The sequence below is a fragment of the Ranitomeya imitator genome, chromosome 5 (assembly GCF_032444005.1).
Source record: "Ranitomeya imitator isolate aRanImi1 chromosome 5, aRanImi1.pri, whole genome shotgun sequence".
Lineage (NCBI taxonomy): Eukaryota > Metazoa > Chordata > Amphibia > Anura > Dendrobatidae > Ranitomeya > Ranitomeya imitator.
Window position 1 is genome coordinate 650,710,046 of NC_091286.1, and position 18,547 is coordinate 650,728,592.

The 18,547-nt window shown below is 44.5% G+C and overlaps 1 protein-coding gene across 2 annotated transcripts in view; it reads right to left on the minus strand.

Annotated features, from left to right (window-relative positions):
* ATAD2B (ATPase family AAA domain containing 2B) overlaps positions 1-18,547 on the minus strand; it is a 153,206-nt gene that overhangs the window by 100,889 nt on the left and 33,770 nt on the right. For both annotated transcript variants that reach the window (XM_069728154.1, XM_069728155.1), the window contains exons 2-10: positions 17,804-17,961; positions 16,615-16,664; positions 15,077-15,224; positions 11,996-12,098; positions 11,305-11,437; positions 9,667-9,786; positions 8,559-8,634; positions 5,773-5,874; positions 851-962 (exon numbers count right to left, since the gene is read on the minus strand). In XM_069728154.1, coding sequence (XP_069584255.1) covers positions 851-962; positions 5,773-5,874; positions 8,559-8,634; positions 9,667-9,786; positions 11,305-11,437; positions 11,996-12,098; positions 15,077-15,224; positions 16,615-16,664; positions 17,804-17,961 — 1,002 coding nt within the window. The remainder of the gene's footprint in view (positions 1-850; positions 963-5,772; positions 5,875-8,558; positions 8,635-9,666; positions 9,787-11,304; positions 11,438-11,995; positions 12,099-15,076; positions 15,225-16,614; positions 16,665-17,803; positions 17,962-18,547) is intronic.

Genomic DNA, 18,547 nt, shown 5'->3' on the forward strand with positions numbered 1-18,547 from the left:
CCCCAAAATTGTATCAATAAAAAAAGTCATCTTGGGGCACAAAAAATAAGCCCTCACCCAGCCCCACATCACAAAAAATGGAGACGGATTTATTTTTTTTTTTACATTATTTAAATAAAGAACTTGGACAACAAATTTGGAATCTGTGAACTCGTAATGACCTGGAGAATCACAATGACGGGTCACTTTTAGCATTTAGTGAATGTGGTGTAAAAAAAAGAAATGAAATAAAATTGTGGAATTGCCCTTTTTGTTTTGGAATTTCAACAAACTTGGATTTTTTTTCCAATTTTCCTGTACACTATAAGGTAAAATTAAATGGCGTCATTCAAAAGTACAACTCGTTCCACAAAAAAAAAATCCCTCACACCGCCATATTGACTGAAAAATAAAAAAAAGTTATAGCTCTGGGAAGAAGGGGAGCGAAAAAACAAACGCAAAAAAAGAGAAATCTCAAGGTCGTAAAAGGGATTAATGTGAAATATTGAACAGAATCAATTTAAACATATAATTTCGACCTGCCACAAAAATTACTACTATTCGCGTGTACCAATTTATTTTGCTTCCTTGGGCGACAAAACAGACATTTGTGGCACAAGGAAACTTTAGTGAGTATATACGACTTCACTGCACCACAAGCAGATGCGGTGACGGTATAACGTCTCTCTCCTTTTCCCCCAATGTCTTTGTATTGGGTGTGGCCTGGATGAGCACTGGATTATGCTCTCCATTACTTGTATGCCTGCCTTGTTTGCAGGATGCCTAAACTATAACTTTGTTGCCCACCATGTTACATCATGAAACTAAAAAAATAAAAAATTGGACATTCCACCGAGCTATTAACACTCACCGATCGATCTAGGCTCATTGGGTCCACATCCGCCAAACTAGCACCAACTTTTACCCGTTCTCGTAAGATGCCGCTGGCTAGATCCTCGGGTCGGAGGTTCATGGGTAAACACCTGTCATAAAAAGAAAATAATATTATAATATATATTACTAGCTGAAGAGCCCGGCGTTGCCTGGGCATAGTAAATATCTGTGGTTAGTTACAGCACCTCACTTCTCTTATTTTCCCATCACTCCTCTCATTCCCCCCCTAACACTTGTCATTTCGACCTCACATCTGTCATTTTCTGATCACTCCACTATTTTCCCTCACTCCTCTCATTTTGCACTCACATCTTTTCATTTTCACCTCACACCCCTCATTTTCACCTCACACCTCTTATTTTCCCCTCAGTATATACATGTTTGTCATTTCCCTTATATATAGTATACACCTGTATGTAGTATATACCTGTATGTCATCTCCCCTGTAAATAGTATATACCTGTATGTCATCTCCCCTGTAAATAGTATATACATGCTGTATGTCATCTCCTCCTGTATATTGTATATACCTATGTGTCATCTCCTCCTGTATATAGTATATACTTGTATGTCATCTCTTCTGTATATACTATATACTTTAATGTCATGTCATCTCCTATATATAGTATATACCTGTATGTCATCTCCCCTGTATATAGTATATACCTGTATGTCATCTACCCTGTGTATATTATATATATGTGTGTCATCTCTCCTGTATATAGTATATACCTGTGTGTCATCTCCTCCTGTATATAGTATATACCTGTATGTCATCTCCCCCTGTATATAGTATATACCTGTATGTCATCTCCCCTGTATATAGTATATACCTGTGTGTCATCTCCTCCTGTATATAGTATGTACCTGTATGTCATCTCCCCCTGTATATAGTATATACCTGTAGGTCATCTCCCCTGTGTATATTATATATATGTGTGTCATCTCTCCTGTATATAGTATATATCTGTGTGTCATTTCCCCTGTATATAAGTATATACCTGTGTGTCATCTCCTCCTGTATATAGTATATATCTGTATGTCATCTCCTCCTGTATTAGAACTCGTTCACACGTTATTTGGTCAGTATTTTTACCTCAGTATTTGTAAGTTAAATTGGCAGCCTGATAAATCCCCAGCCAACAGGAAGCCCTCCCCCCTGGCAGTATATATTAGCTCACACATGCACATAATAGACAGGTCATTTGACTGACAGATGCCGTATTTCATACATGGTACATTTGTTGCTCTTGTAGTTTGTCTGCTTATTAATCAGATTTTTATTTTTGAAGGATAATACCAGACTTGTGTGTGTTTTAGGACGAGTTTCATGTGTCAAGTTGTGCGTGTTGAGTTGCATGTGGCGACATGCATGTAGCGACTTTTGTGAGATGAGTTTTGTATGGCGACATGCGTGTAGCAAATTTTTGTGTGTCGAGTTGCATGTGACAGGTTAGTGTAGCAAGTTGTGTGCAGCAAGTTTTGCGCGTGGCGAGTTTTGCGCGTGGCGAGTTTTGTGTGGTGCGTTTTGAGTATGTGCAAGGTTTGTGTGAGGCAAATTTTTAATGTGTTGCAACTTTTGTGCATGTGGCAATTTTTCCACGTGTGCAAGTTTTGCGTGTGGCGAGTTTTCCATGAGGTGAGTGTTGCACGTGTGGCGCGTTTTGCGTGAGCCTAGTTTTGCATGTGGCGAGTTTTGCGCGTGGCGAGTTTTGAGCGGCGACTTTTGTGTTTCGACTTTTATGTGGCGAGGTTGGTGTATGTGTGGTGAAATGTGTAGTGTGTGGCGCATTTTGTGTGTGTGTGTTCATATCCCCGTGTGTGGTGAGTATCCCATGTCGGGACCCCACCTTAGCAACTGTATGGTATATACTCTTTGGCACCATCGCTCTCATTCTTTAAGTCCCCCTTGTTCACATCTGGCAGCAGTCAATTTGCCTCCAACACTTTTCCCTTCACTTTTTCCACATTATGTAGATAGGGGCAAAATTGTTTGGTGAATTGGAACACGCAGGGTTAAAATTTCGCCTCACAACGTAGGCTATGACGCTCTCGGGGTCCAGACGTGTGATTGTGCAAAATTTTGTGGCTGTAGCTGCGACGGTGCAGATGCCAATCCCGGACATAAACAAACACACACATTCAGCTTTATATATTACCGTATATACTCGAGTATAAGCCGACCCCCCCTACTTTGCCACAAAAAACTGGGAAAACTTATTGACTCGAGTATAAGCCTAGGGTAGGAAATGCAGCAGCTACCGGTGAATTTCAAAAATAAAAATAGATGCTCCATACCGTTCATTATTGCCCCATAGATGCTCTGTATAAAGCTGTGCCACATATAATGCTCCATATTGTTCATTATTGCCCCATAGAAGCTCCATATAAAGCTGTGCCACATATATGCTCTGCACCGTTTATTATTGCCCCATAGATGTGCCATATAAAGCTGTACCATATAGTGCTCTGCACCGTTCATTATTGCCCCATAGCTGTGCCATATAGTGCTCTGCACCGTTCATTATTGCCCCATAGCTGTGCCATATAGTGCTCTGCACCGTTCATTTGTGCCCCATATATGCTCCTTATAAAGCTCTGCCATATAGTGCTCTGCACCATTCATTTGTGCCCCATAGATGCTCCTTATAAAGCTGTGCTACCAGTATATATAATGCTGCCTGCTGCAATAAAAAAAAAAAATGCCATACTCACCTCTCTTGCTTGCAGCTCCTCGGCGTCCCGTCCCGGCGTCTCTCCGCTCTGACTGATCAGGCAGAGGGCGCCGCGCACACTATATGCGTCATCGCGCCCTCTGACCTGCACAGTCAGTGCGGAGAGACGCCGGGAAGATGGAGCGACGCCCGGCGTGTGGAACGGGGATAGGTGAATATGCGGTACTTACCTTCTCCCGGCGTCCCACTCCTTCCCCCGGACAGCTGGTCTCCGGGTGCCGCAGCCTCTTCCTCTATCAGCGGTCACCGTTACCGCTGATTAGAGAAATGAATATACGGCTCCACTCCTATGGGAGTGGAGTCCATATTAATTTCTCTAATGAGCGGTCCCACGTGACCGCTGAACAGGGGAAGAACTGCAGCACCCGAAGACCGTGGGACGGGCAGGGGGAGTGCCAGGATCGCCGGGACTAGGCGAGTATGCCTCAGCGCCCTCTCCCCCTCACCCGCCGCCCCTGCCGCCCACCGTGACTCGAGTATAAGCCGACAGGGGGACTTTCAGCCCAAAAATTTGGGCTGAAAATCTCGGCTCATACTCGAGTATATAAGGTAGATTACAAAAATACAGCAGGGGTCTCCATTCTCTGGAAAGGCGCAGAGATACATTAGGTATCAGAATAATGGAGATTTCTAATATTTTGCAACATTTAGCCCCCAACTTACGGTAAAAGTTATGCACCTCTTTGCACTAAGCTTTTTTCTAACATAACTTTGCAATTAGGAAGCAATGCAAGTCCATTAACTATCTGAATGATCTTAAGGTTCCTAATTAATGGTAATGTTAAATGTGGCTTATATTATTGGCCGAGAGATTAGATAGTATATTGGTCTAATGATGGAAGTGCTAAGCAAGGTGAGCTGCTTTGTTGGGTGGGGTTGGGGGGTGGTGGGATTGAAGGGGAATGTTTGAAGGGGGGGGGGGAAAGCTTTGTATTGAAAATGAGAATGTAACATGTCATTTATCTTGTTATTCTTAATAAAAATATATTTGAATAAAAAAAAAAAACTATCTGAATGATCTGCAAAAATGTTACAAAATGGTCAGGAACCCTGCTCCACTTTCTGAAGGATTCCCTGTTTCCCCTTCTCTTAGTGTTTCAGATAGGAGACGGGAGTGAATTGTACACATCTTATGTGTAGAGAGGAGATTCAGCATGTTCAGTCACAGGGAGGGCATAGAAATCAGGCAACAGAGAAGGAGGAAAGCACAAGAAGAGGAAATTAGTGCAGGATAGAAGCTGTGCTGAAATGTGAGCTAATGAAGACGAACACCCAGCAAACAGACCTCCCATCCGGCCCATCTGACTGGGAGAGACAGCCACACCTCCCATCCGGCCCATCTGACTGGGAGAGACAGCCACACCTCCCATCCGGCCCATCTGACTGGGAGAGACAGCCACACCTCCCATCCAGCCCATCTGACTGGGAGAGAAAGCCAGACCTCCCCATCCAGCCCATGTGACTGGGAGAGACTGCCAGACCTCCCATCCGATCCATCTGACTGGGAGAGACAGCCACACCTCCTATCCGGCCCATCTGACTGGGGAGACAGCCACATCTCTCATCCGATCCATCTGACTGGGAGAGACAGCCACATCTCCCATCCGATCCATCTGACTGGGAGAGACCGCCAGAACTCCCATCCGGCCCATCTGACTGGGAGAGACTGCCAGACCTCCCATCCGATCCATCTGACTGGGAGAGACTGCCAGACCTCCCCATCCAGCCCATGTGACTGGGAGAGACTGCCAGACCTCCCATCCAGCCCATCTGACTGGGAGAAAGCCAGACCTCTCATTCAGACTGACTGGGAGAGACCGCCAGACCCCCCATCCAGCCCATCTGACCGGGAGAAACAGCCAGACCTCCCATCCAGCCCATCTAACTGGGAGACCGCCAGACCTTCCATCCAGCCCATCTGACAGACACCCAGACCTCCCATCCAGCCTATATTACATGAAAAGACAGAACTCACATCCATCCTAGATTAGAGGAAGAGACACCTTTAAAAACGAATAAAATTGCATTAACATGTTTAAAAATAACTTTTTCATGTCAAAAGGTGTCCAGAGTCTCTACGAAGAAGGTGAAAGCCATTATTTATTCCTCTGTCTAAACCACATTTGTACAGAACGCAGCTGAAGCATGAATATAAGCAGAGTACCTATTCCTCGCTTTGGCCATACTCTTGGACTTTCTCCTTTCAAACCGTTCTTCGTCTGAGGAGGAGGTGGTATCACTGCTGTGAATCGCATGCTTCTTTCGACTACAGAACAAATCCAGGGGGAAAAGTGGCTTTAATAATAAAATGAATAATGTATAAAGAAGTAAATTCAAGAAGTTCAAATAAGATAAATGGGGTAAAAGATAGAAATTGAAGGTAGCAAATTCTCTTCCAACCCCCACTTATTTTTTAAGGGAAATATACATTTTGTTTTTAATGTAGGTATATCAAAATGTGTCAATTTTCAACAATTCCCTCAAACCCCCAAACCCCCCCCCCCCCCCCCGGTTTTCTTTTTATTGTGAAGCAAACAACAAATAGGACAAAATACTTGAAAACTTCACCCCTCTACAGTCAGTACTTTGTAGAGCCTCTTTTTGCAGCAATTACAACCGCAAGTCACTTAAAGGGACACTGTCACCTGAATTTGGAGGGAACAATCTTCAGCCATGGAGGCGGGGTTTTGGGGTTTTTGATTCACCCTTTCCTTACCCGCTGGCTGCATGCTGGCTGCAATATTGGATTGAAGTTCATTCTCTGTCCTCCGCAGTACATGCCTGCACAAGGTGCAATCTTGCCTTGCGCAGGCGTGTACTATGGAGGACAGAGAATGAACTTCAATCCAATATTGCAGCCAGCATGCAGCCAGCGGGTAAGGAAAGGGTGAATCAAAAACCCCAAAACCCCGCCTCCATGGCTGAAGATTGTTCCCTCCAAATTCAGGTGACAGTGTCCCTTTAAGATAAGTCTCTGAGTTTTCCACTGGGATTTTTGCCCATTCCTCAAGGCAAAACTGCTCCAGCACCTTCAGGTTAGATGGTTTACTCTGGTGAACAGTAATCTTTAAATCTGACCACAGACTCTCAATTGGATTAAGTTCTGGGCTTTGACTAGGCCACTCCAAAACATTTACATGTTTCCCCTTAAACCACTTGAGTGTTGCTTTACCAGTATGCCTAGGTCATTGCCTTGTTGGAAGGAGAACCTCTGTCCCAGTCTCAAATCACTGATAGATTGAAAGAGGTTTTGCTCAAGAATATCCCTGTATTTTGCACCATCCATTTTCCCTGTTCCTGCTGCAGAAAAACATCTCTAGAGCATGATGCTGCCACCACATTTCACTGTGGGGATGGTGTTCTTGGGTTGATGAGCTGAGTTTGTTTACCTTGGTGGTCATAAAGTTAAATGCTGGTCTCATCTGACCACAGCACCTTTCTCCATAGATTTGGAGAACCTTCCATATGTCTTTTGGCAAACTCAAAATGAGCCTTACAATTTGTGTGTGTAAGAAAGGCTTTTTTTCTGCCCACTCTTCCATAAAGGCCACCTCTATGGAGTGTACGGCTTATTTTGGTCATATAGACGGATACTTCGGTCTCTGCTTGGGAACTCTGCAGCTCCTTCAGGGTTACCTTTGGTCTCCGTGCTGCCTCTCTGATTAATGCCCTCCTTGCCCGGGCTGAGAGTTTTGGTGTGCTGCCCTCCCTTGGCAGGTTTGTTGCTGTACCATGTTCTTTCCAGTTGATGATCATGGATTTGATGGTGCTCCGGGAGATCATCAGAGATTGGGAGATTTTTCTATAACCCAACCCCGACTTGTTCTTCTCAACAACTTTGTCCCTGACTTGTTTGGAGATCTCCTTGGTCTCTTTCTTAATGGTGTTGCAGCCTCAGTGGCCTTTCAGAAAAGTAAAGTCTATATACTGACAGCTGTGTGACACTTGGATTGCACACAGTGGACGTCCTGTCACTAAGTATCTGACTTATGAAGGTAATTTCTTGCACTATAAATTTTTAGGGGCTTCATAGCAAAAGGGATGAAAACATATGCACATGCCAATTTTTAGCTATTTGATCCCATAAATGTTATTTATGTCTATATTTTTCTCACTTCCCTTCCCCAATTTAGACTATTTAGCTCTGATGCATCGCGCACAAATCGGATCACAAAAATAATTAAACACAGGTTGAAATGCAACAAAATAGGTAAACTGCCTGGGGGGGGGGGGATTGAATACTTGTACATGTCTAATGGCACAGGGTCACTAGTGTTTATTGATGATGTGACTGAAGACAGAAGCAGCCGAATCAATACTCAAGTGTACGGGGTGAGACTTTCTGCTCAAATTCAACCACATGCAGCAAGGTTGATTGGATGAAGCTTCACAGTACTGATGAACAATGACCCAAAATATATTGCAAACGCAAAGAATTGGAATATTCTGCCATGACCGAGTTATCCCCAGATCTCAGCCCCATCGAGCAGCATTTCACAAGCTTAAGACAAAACTTAAGGCAGAAAGACTCAGACAAGAAACTACTGAAGTCGGCTGCAGTAAAGGCGGCAAAGCATCATAAAGGATGAAACCCAGCGTTTGGCGACATCCATGGCTTCCAGATTTCAGGCCATCATTGCCTGCAAAAGATGCTCTACAAAGTATTAAAAATGAACTTTTCATTTAAAGGTAAAGTTCATTTGTCCAATTACTTTTGATCCCCTGAAATGAGGAAGCTTTGTAGAAAAATGGCTGCAATACCTAAACGTTTCACTGGATATTTTTGTTTCAACCCCTTTAATAAAACCTAAAAGTCTCCACTTCAATTGCATCTCAGTTGTTTCATTTTAAGTCAAATAATGGCCTGCAGAGCTGAAATCACAAAGACTCTGTCATAGTCCACGTATTTCTGGACAATGTGTGTGCACCACTCTCCATTTCAGTACCTACCGGATATGGCTTCTTCTTGCAGGAGATCTGTGTGTATCAAACAAAGTGCTTTGTCGCTTTTTTTGATGTGCTGGCTCTAAAAGGAAAAAACGGGGAAGATCTTTACAAGTGGATGCAGTTCATAGCCACATGAGACTAGACCATAAATACAGTCATTTTTCCAGTATCACCTACCAGGACACCTCGGCTCTCCTGATACCGGAAAACAATGTGTAAGCTCCGTAAAACAATTCAGGATCACAATTTTGGACTATTGTCTGTTGTCATCCATTAATCCTCTTAGAAATGGAAAAAAAGCCAATTCACTCTCCCTGGGTCCAGCACAGAGGCTTTGCAGCTGCTCCTGGTTTTTTTTTTTTTTTTTTTTTTAAATTGTCTGCAGTGCTGATGTTATCAACAACGCTGCAGCCCATCACTGAGCTTGGTGGCTCTAACACAGACCTCTCAGAGCTGCTGAGCTCACAGAGTGGCTTATAAGCGCTGCATACAACACAACGGGAGCAGCGGTGGATATTTAGTGCTGGACCTGAGAAGGGTGAGTAATCTACTTTTCTTTTTCCAAGACGTAGGATCGATGTTTTCCAACATTGGAAACCCTTTAAATCACAATGACTCCCCGTGTGAATGGATCAACGACGCGCATCCATGCACTGCCACTGCTCCATCCCCAATCTACGGGGGAGTTTCGGTCACATGTGTGCCCCACCACAGCCCTATAGAAGTGACAGATCTAAACTACAGTTCCTCTCCAAAATGGATCCAAAACATCCTATGGAAAGATCATGACTGCCGGCCATGGAGTAACCCCTATAAGTCAGGTTTGGCTCTTATGCAATGTGCAATCTGAAATGTACAAGGATCCGTTACCAGGACGGAGGCCACACGACTGCCCGTTTGGCCTCCGATATACGACAGGGTTTTCAGTTTTTCGCTGTATGGCATCACAGAGTACAAATCCATACAGAGACAAGGGGAACGGCCAAGCCTATGGTTTTTACTGGAGGACCTAACCATGTGAAAGGAGCCTTACCGTGGACATAACAGTGCTCGAGGCTACAGATAAACTCAAAATGATCAAATGTTAGTACAGACAGAACCTGTCACCTACCGATAGGAGGCGCTTGGTACCGTTCCACAGTTTTTCTTTGCCGTAAGTTATAGGGCCGATCGTTTTCTTCTCCTTCTACCTCGGCTTCTTCATCCCCGTCTTCCCCTTCCTCTTGGGATTCTGCAGATGAAAAACATTATGTAACTGATATTTCTACAATGCGACCGTGCCTAACAAACAATACGTTGGTTAATTTCTATTCTATATGCCACGGTATCTGACAGGTCGGGATCTCTCCGCGTTCAGGTGGCCGTGCGTGGACACAGGTCTCATCGTCCAAGCCCACGAGACCCTACAGGAATATCGGCAAGCAGCAGCCTGCAGTTGGTTGGATGCCTGCAGTTGGTTGGATGCCCGCGGCGCACAACCCCAGCAATGCCAGTATGTAAAGGCGTCCTGAAGACTACTACATGACATAACTGTGGCGCTGATCGCTGCAGAGCAGGCAGCTTCTGGCCGACGTCCTCCGACGGCTCCTCCGGTGCCCGATGTCCATGTGTGGGGAAAGTAGGCGACAAACTCCACACACCGTTAGGTTTTTCCTCCATTAGTGTCAGTTGGCAGCTGTGCATGCATCGCCATGTGCCATCTAAGCAGTTGGCAGAGATGTCACACAATGCGAGGGGGTGGGATACTTTATGGTTACAAAATATTTATAAAAAAAAGGGAAATATTAAAATGTAAAATTAAACTTCCCACTGAGATAAGATTTCTTTGCAGCATCCATCATGCATGGGATCACCAGAGTCCGGGGATCACTACAGCAGTCCAATATGGCCTTGGGATATATCCTTTATATTAATGGACACACGTAACTTACTAACGAATCCTTTTTCGTTATCGTTTTATTTCCCCTGGTTCTGCAAGCTGCTCCAGTCCATAAGATGACGGATACGCATGCAACAAGACTTCATTTCACTGCCTCTATTAAAACACGCAGCCCCTACACGGGTTCTGGACGTCCAGGGATAAAGGGGCTGCAATTGAGATGACTGAATGGGAAGTTTCGTCACATGCGCTTCCATCTTACGCACAGGAACGGACTGTGTAAGGGACAGAACGCGGAGGGCGAAAGGCAGGGGAGCGAAGGGCGAAAGGCAGGGGAGCGGAGGGCGAAAGGCAGGGGAGCGGAGGGCGAAAGGCAGGGGAGCGGAGGGCGAAAGGCAGGGGAGCGGAGGGCGAAAGGCAGGGGAGCGGAGGGCGAAAGGCAGGGGAGCGGAGGGCGAAAGGCAGGGGAGCGGAGGGCGAAAGGCAGGGGAGCGGAGGGCGAAAGGCAGGGGAGCGGAGGGCGAAAGGCAGGGGAGCGGAGGGCGAAAGGCAGGGGAGCGGAGGGCGAAAGGCAGAGAGCAGAGTGAGAAAGGCAGGGAGTAGTAGTAGGCAGTAGTTTGCAGGAAAACCACAACCATCTGATGAGGCCGCTTCCACTCTTATTGATTTATAATGGGGTGACGTGGGGGGTGTCACTAAATCTGATTGAAAACTATAATGTTGTTTCTCCACGTGTACGTCCCCCTAGATCACTGGTGCAATTTTAATACTTTTTCCACATGAGGACTAAAGAGCGAACACAAACACAAGTAGGGGACAAGAAAAAAAATAAAATGGCAAATATAACCATAACCAAATTATGCAAGAGACCTTCAGAAACCTCTTCCTCCTCCTCCTCCTCTTCTCCCTCCGAGGACTCTTCGTGCCGAGTCTTGATGGGATAGCTGCTTCGCCTCAGACTTTTCCTCCTTCCCTTGACACGGGAGTACATGTCCATGTTCTCCTATAATACAGGCGGATGATACACTAAATTCTACTGCTCGGATATATAATACCGCATGTGGCCTGTAAGAACGGAGGAGGTCACTACAGACGTGTCAGCATCTCCGGGACAGGATAGAGGGGTGCTGCATATTAGCCTGGGGGGCGATTACCTGAGATCTGGAACCTTCAGAAAGCTTTGTGCCAGGTTATTTTTTTTTTTAAAAATCATTCGTTAATTTGCTTTGTGCACACTTTTTGCTGAGTTTTTAGAGCAGAAATGTCACGTTTTGAGAAGGAAAATTTAGAAAAAGACACATAAAAAACCCTGTGAATTTGATAGACAGAACGAGCTCACTGATGGCTTCTCAGTTAACCCCTTTTGCAGCCAGCAACAGACAGTGCAACAAAGGTCTATAGAGGGCAATCGGTGCTACATTTTAATGAAACCCAATTGCAAAAATGATATTTAGCCTGAAATACATGCATTTAAATAAACATTTCCCAAAAGGTGGACAACCCCAATATCTTTAATAGAAGGGCTGTCTAAAGGTGTAGCTCTAGTACATGAAAGACTCACCAGTTCTGTGTCTGTCCACATGCGCAGCCGCTCCACCTCTCGGGATTTACTACCTCTCCGGATGTTGATATTGTCCATTTCCTGCAGTACGGCCTCGGCAGTGCTACAAAAAAACAAAAAATAAATAAAACAATTCATGACAATTTAGCACTTTTTTACTAAGCACCTTTATACTAGTGTCATTAGAGATCTCTAAGCAATAGATTGGCACTAGAAATGAGCAAAAAGATTTGCAGGACCCTGATCCGGCAGCCAAGTCGACAGTCTGTGGCCACTGGACCAAATCCGGTGGTCATGGCCGCCTGACATGGCTGCAAATCTTTTTCTACACTCCAGGTACGCCCATGATTGCCCCCATAATCAGTACTAATCCGGGATATACAGAAGTGATGCGACGCTGAGAATCACATACGAACATGATAAAATAACGCCCCGGTACATGACGGGAATATTCCCTTTCATGTCCTCATTTGTTCGCTTATTGTTAATCAAAGCTCTGATGAAGCGAGAACAGAGCTGAATCGATGGCAGTAATCCCAGGGGTCTCCGTATGTTCAGAGAGCCGCGCGGTGGGGAGTGAGCAGCACCGGCTCAGAAAATCCAGCCAGGTCGTTTGAAGCGTTTGCTCTACCTAGGACATCCGGAAACCCCGGAAATCTGCGAGCTCTGAAGTTAAGATTCAAGCCAATGGTTCACAAATCACTATGGCTGGCCAGGCACAAGGCGCCCCAAGACGTCCCGACGGCACTAGACGAACGGCCTTCCCGATGGTGCAAGAAGTCCCGATGGCACAAGACGAACAGCATTCCCCGATGGTGCAAGACATCCCGACGGCACAAGGCGAACGGCATTTCCCGACGGCGCAAGACGAAAGGCCTTCCCGACGGCACAAGACGAACGGCCTTCCCGATGGCGCAAGACGTCCCAATGGCACAAGACGTCCCGATGGCACAAGACGTCCCGACGGCACAAGACGCCCTGACGGCACAAGATGGACAGCCTTCCCGATGGAGCAAGACGAGCGTTCTCTGCCAGCATATGCCAGAGTTACGAACAGGAAAAAAACAAACAAAAAAAAAACACACTCGCTCGTTCGTTGGGTGCGATGAATTTTGAGCTGGATCTAAAATGATCGTTCTCGGCAGCACATTATGCTGTATAAATAGGTGATGTGCTAGCGATATGATGTTTGATGAGCACAGAACGATTGTGCCAACGATCGTTCTGTGTGTATACAAGTATGGTCGGCATGTCTAAACTCAGCATTAGACCTGGTTCAGACATTTGGGAATCGCACACGTGCTCCATCAGTGATTTTCACAGATAGAACATGTGCCCATTATGATTTATGGAGCTGTTCACATGTCCAGAATTTTTTTTTTTTTGCTTGCGGATCGTGAGTCCGTAAAATAATCACTGAGGCATGTCCGTTTTTTTTATTCTTAATAATAACTTGAAATTGCCCTTACAACTGTATGGATCAGTGGCAAAAACAAAATTAAAAAATTACCAACACTGAGCATTATTTTGGGTACCTGAACAATCACAGACGTCTGAATGAGGCTTTAAGGTGCAATTACTGCAAATAAGTAGAGGACCGCTCATCTCAGGATGACCGTGCAGTGTGAACAGGCTGCTGGTCATCTGATTAACAGGCAAAACACTCGTTCATCCAGTGAAAAGATCTTTTGGTTTGTCGGCAGCACGTCATCCTGTGTAAAGCAGACCTGTGCTGCCGAGAACAATGGCAGCCCAATTTGCAGTGAACTGTCCTTTGCAGACCATTCAGTGCTTATCTGAAGCTGGGTCAGCATGTTTAACTAGCCTATAAAACTCCCACCGGCAGGCAAACATGCTGCCGATCAGTAGATGTCTCAGGGCTCGCTCACACGAGCGTATAACATGGCGGAGTGCTACACGATGTGTTATCAGATAGCACTCGGCCCAATACTATATTATGGGGCAGCGCAGATCTGCGATTGTTTTTTCATACCAATTGGGAATGAGAAAACTATTGAAGCATTGCGAGTGCATTGGATGGAAATTGGACCTTAATGGGGTTCGCAAAGAACGTGGTAAAAAAGGCTGATGCACATTCTACTTGGCAACCTATTCTAGGAACATGCGTCTCAACTGTCAGAGGAGTAGAATGGTGCCCTGATCTACTCTCTCAGCTGAGAAGCCAGGGCTGTAGCAAGTGAGGTAAAAATAAAAACACAGATTGTTCATGGCCAAGTGAGAAGAACTAGATTTATTGGTACAGAAAACTACACTAATGGTTTCTTGTGTCCCACAATGAAGGCTATGGTTAGTACCAAAAATCCTCTCTCTCTCTCTTCAGCTGCAGCCCTGCTCCGTTCTCAGTCAGCCTTCATGCCCTGCGGTGCGCCTGTCAGGCTGACTGAGCACGGAGCAAGGCTGATGCTGGGGAAAAATAGCTGCTTTTGTTCACTAAGCTGAGGACAAGTTTTTTTTTTCTCTCCCACTACATCGCTACTCCAAGGCTGAGTAATCATATCAGGCTAGTTTGTACATGATGCTGCTTCCTCTGATAGTTGAGACATGTCCTGAGCATTTTTTTCTTCAGGTGGCAACTTGTCCCAACGTGTGACTAAGATGGGTTGCAGTTTGAAATATGTGCAGGGGCCATTTTTATCACTTTCTTGAAGAACCCCTTCAAGTGTTAACCCTGGATCTCATTCTTATTTGTCTTATTTGGATTTGTCTCACTATAGTCAAGGAGTAGGATATCCTCAGAATCTAAGAAGCTCTTTTCCTTAGAATATGTTCTCTCCTGATCCCCCCCACACACACACCATGCACAGGGGCTGTACATGTGGCTATAACACAGCCGGTGGCCAAAGGAGAAATTGGATAGGGCGTCCTCTGAAGGTAAAGGGGTTTCATAATATTCCAGTATATCGCAAACTATATGCCAATCATAAAAGAATGGGATTACCCCTTAATTACAGCGGCAGTTTAATTATAATGCTTGTACTTGTTATAATACGAGTGCACCACTAGAGGGCAGCGACTGCCCACTGCTCAGAAGTGATGGCCGCCAGCGATCGCTCCGCTCACCTGTTCACCAGCTGATCAAACAGCAGACTCTGGTTCAGGGTTTCGAATCGATTACTCTTGGATCTGCAGCTTCTCCTGACCTCACGGTTCCCATTAATGCAGGTATGGTCAACGTTAACCTCCTTCTCCACGCGGCGGCTTTTAAGAGCTACAGGAAAACCATAACGGAAATTATTCCACTGGGTCTAGAGAATTAACAAATGGGTTGTCATCCCTTATTTCAAGGGAACTACAACTCCTAGCATGCTATGACCACTATGATAAGAAGGGAGTTTCAGTTTCTTCCAAAAACTGGAGATTCCCCATTTCCTGCCCCACGCCAAAATTACTGCCATCTGTATATGTTCTGCTTCTCTTCGTCCATTAATATTTTACGTCAATTTAATCCAAGCTGGATTTTAACATAGGGGGGCACAAAGATGAGCTGGACCCCAAAGATTTGCAAGCAGATTTTTCTGCCCACATGGGACGAGTTGTAGCTTTGAATGAAACCATTCATATTTACATATAATGGACAAGAAAAAGGGGGAAAAGTTAAAAAAAAAAAAAAAAAAGTGGTGAAAAAAAAAATCTGCCATAGTTTTTGGGGTTTCACTTTGAGTCCATTGTGCAGTACCAACGAGTAGGTAACGTAATTCTACAGGTAAATAGGATTAAGGCGAGACTTGCAAAGATAGATAGATAATTTATTTTTTTGTGGCTTAAAAAAATTTAAAAAAAAAAAAAAAAACAAGAAAAACTGTTTCTGTCTCCACTTCTGAGACCCATATTTATTTATTTTGCTAACACTGGGTGAGGGCTTTTTTTTTTTTTTTTTTTTTTAGCGGCAAGAGTCCGTGTTTTTCCGTGACATTACTTTCACATTTTTTTAATTTTTACCTTGAAACTCGAACTTTTGTGTGCTCATTTTATTTTTATTTTTTTTTTAAACTTTTTTCATTTTTTGGAGTCCCGTAAGGAACTTTTGATTTCTTTTACTGTATTGAAATACTGCAGTATTGCTGGATGAAGTAATAGACAGTGGCATACTAGGCATTAAATGGAGCCAGGAAGCATTTAGAGGCAGACGACAGCTGTACAGCACAGCCGGTATCTGCCCTATGTGCTCTCCTAAGCCCGCTCCGTGTATATATCCATCATCAAAGGCTATAGGAATTAAGAATTAAAGGGAGAAAACAAAAAAAGAATCAACTTTGCAATTAGCTTTGATTAGTAAGCTTTTATCGTTCTCTGTATACAGCTCCACTGCAGACCTATGTTTGTCCAAGGTTACAGACTATATCTTATGTACATGTAGACTAATCTTACATTTAGGAGTTACTCTGTTTGGCCAAAAAAAAGGGCAAAGAAAGTGTTTTAATACTGCACAGACTTTTTGTAACCATAGAGATGCATCATTCCACGTAGGAGCTGCAGTTACAAAATGGTAAAGATTATTTGCAAACCTGATATTTTTTTTTTTACCACTAAATGTGCCAGAGGGATAAAACATGATATATACATATATTTGCAACAGCTAGGTCAGAAGAAATACTCACATAGACTGCTGTGGCTGTTTGGTAAAGAAGCACCAGACTGGGATAATAACCTAGGACAGAAACACAACAGAGCACGGATTAATCAGGTGACCGTCAAAAAAAAAAAAAAAAAACTTATACAAGTAATAAAATAAAACTCTCAGAGGTGAAGAAAAAAAAAGTATCTGGACCCGGCATTCTCCTTACTTCCTGGTTTACGGGAGGGCGGGTTCTCCTCCTTCCTGAGTGACAGCTCAGGTGAGTAGCAGAACTGTAGTATTAGTAGAGCTATAAAGCTCAGCACGAGTTCTGCTGTAACACATTGAGCCATTAGTGGTTTGTTCTGAGCCTACACTGTTACCTCTATATTTGCACATAGAAATAACAGGGCTTTTGAAAAAGCACACTTCTCCGTACAGTGAGTGAACTGATTAGCAGACCTCCTCTGGCAGCTTGTTACTTTATAATTACATCTCTTCAGAAGATAAAAGGGAGAGCAAGTGTGCGAGCAGATACCTGCTGTATATAAATCATAGAGCTGGGGAGCAATGGCTGGGATGTTAAGAGTTGAACCCTTTCCTGGAATGTACCTACTCCACTATCGGCCAGGCTCCATGATGACCAGCTGTACACGATGAAAGATAAAAGCTCTCATTGCAGGAAAATGACAGCAGACAGAAAATCAAGGCAATCGCAAACTTGCTTGCCTAATTAAAGCAACTGTTTAATAAAAAAAATATACTACTTTGCGATTTACTTTCTAAAAACCCTCTCAGTTATCAAGAACAGAGGGATTTTTAATTTAATAGTTTACTGCTCGTTGCGTAGGGCATCGGCCGCTGCTGCAGTCTATCAGAGGTTGCCGGTCTCTTAAGCAAGGAGCACTGCTCTGAAGTTGGCCTTGCTGCTAGCTCTGGATAGCATCAGTGCCCTGCACTCCGTCCATGCTGCCCTTGATCCCTGCATGAAAAAGGGGACTGGTCACATCAGCAGCGCAGCATGCACAAGACTGAAAACTGTAAATCATCAGGAGCACCACTCCATGGGAAGCAGGAAGCCAGGAGGCAGGTGAAGGGTGCGCTCCTGAATATGAGAAACCCTCTAATAAATATATCAATTACCAGAACATTGTCAGCTTTCTTAATACCTCCTGCACTGACAAGATTTGTGACTGGGCTGACAGTGTGACTCGGCAGCCGGTGGCCTTTACCTGGATCTCCTGGTTGACATACTCCATCCCTCCCGTTGTTTGGCGGCGGCACGGGGTTTAGGGCTCTCCTTCCGGACAGGCTCAGCATGGTTACAAGCTCGCTTGGCAGGAGGGGGTAACTGGCTGTCACTCAAGCTGGCGTCACTGCAGGCATCCTTCTGTAAAGACAAAAATAAAAATGGCTCCATGGTAACTAGCTGTACACTATGAAAGATAAAAGCTCACATCGACAGCACTGCAGCCAAGCAGTGAGTTCAGCAATGTCAACTCGGGCAGAGATTGGCAATTAATAGTAGACAATGGGAGAAGAAGTGGAGACTGAGCTGGACCGGGGGGGAGGGGCGAGAGTTTTTTTTTTTTTTTTTTTTTTCAAACTATACTGCAGCCTAGGAAATTTTGACACTTCAAATCCCCTTTAACAAATTCCCTTAGTAGGGTCAGCAAAATTTGGACATAGCAAAAACAGGATTTTTGATTGCTTACCGTAAAATTTGTTTCTCGGAGCCTTCATTGGGGGACACAGGAACCATGGTGTATGCTGCTGCCACTAAGAGGCTGACACTATGCAAATAAAAAAGTTAGCTCCTCCTCTGCAGTATACACCCTACCGACAGGAAGTAGGATATTCAGTTAGTGAGAAAGCAGTTGGAGAAGCAACATGTAAAAGATAGAAAACTCAAACTAACAATATAACAATAAAAACAGAGCTGTTCAACTTGGGAGGGTGCTGTGTCCCCCAATGAA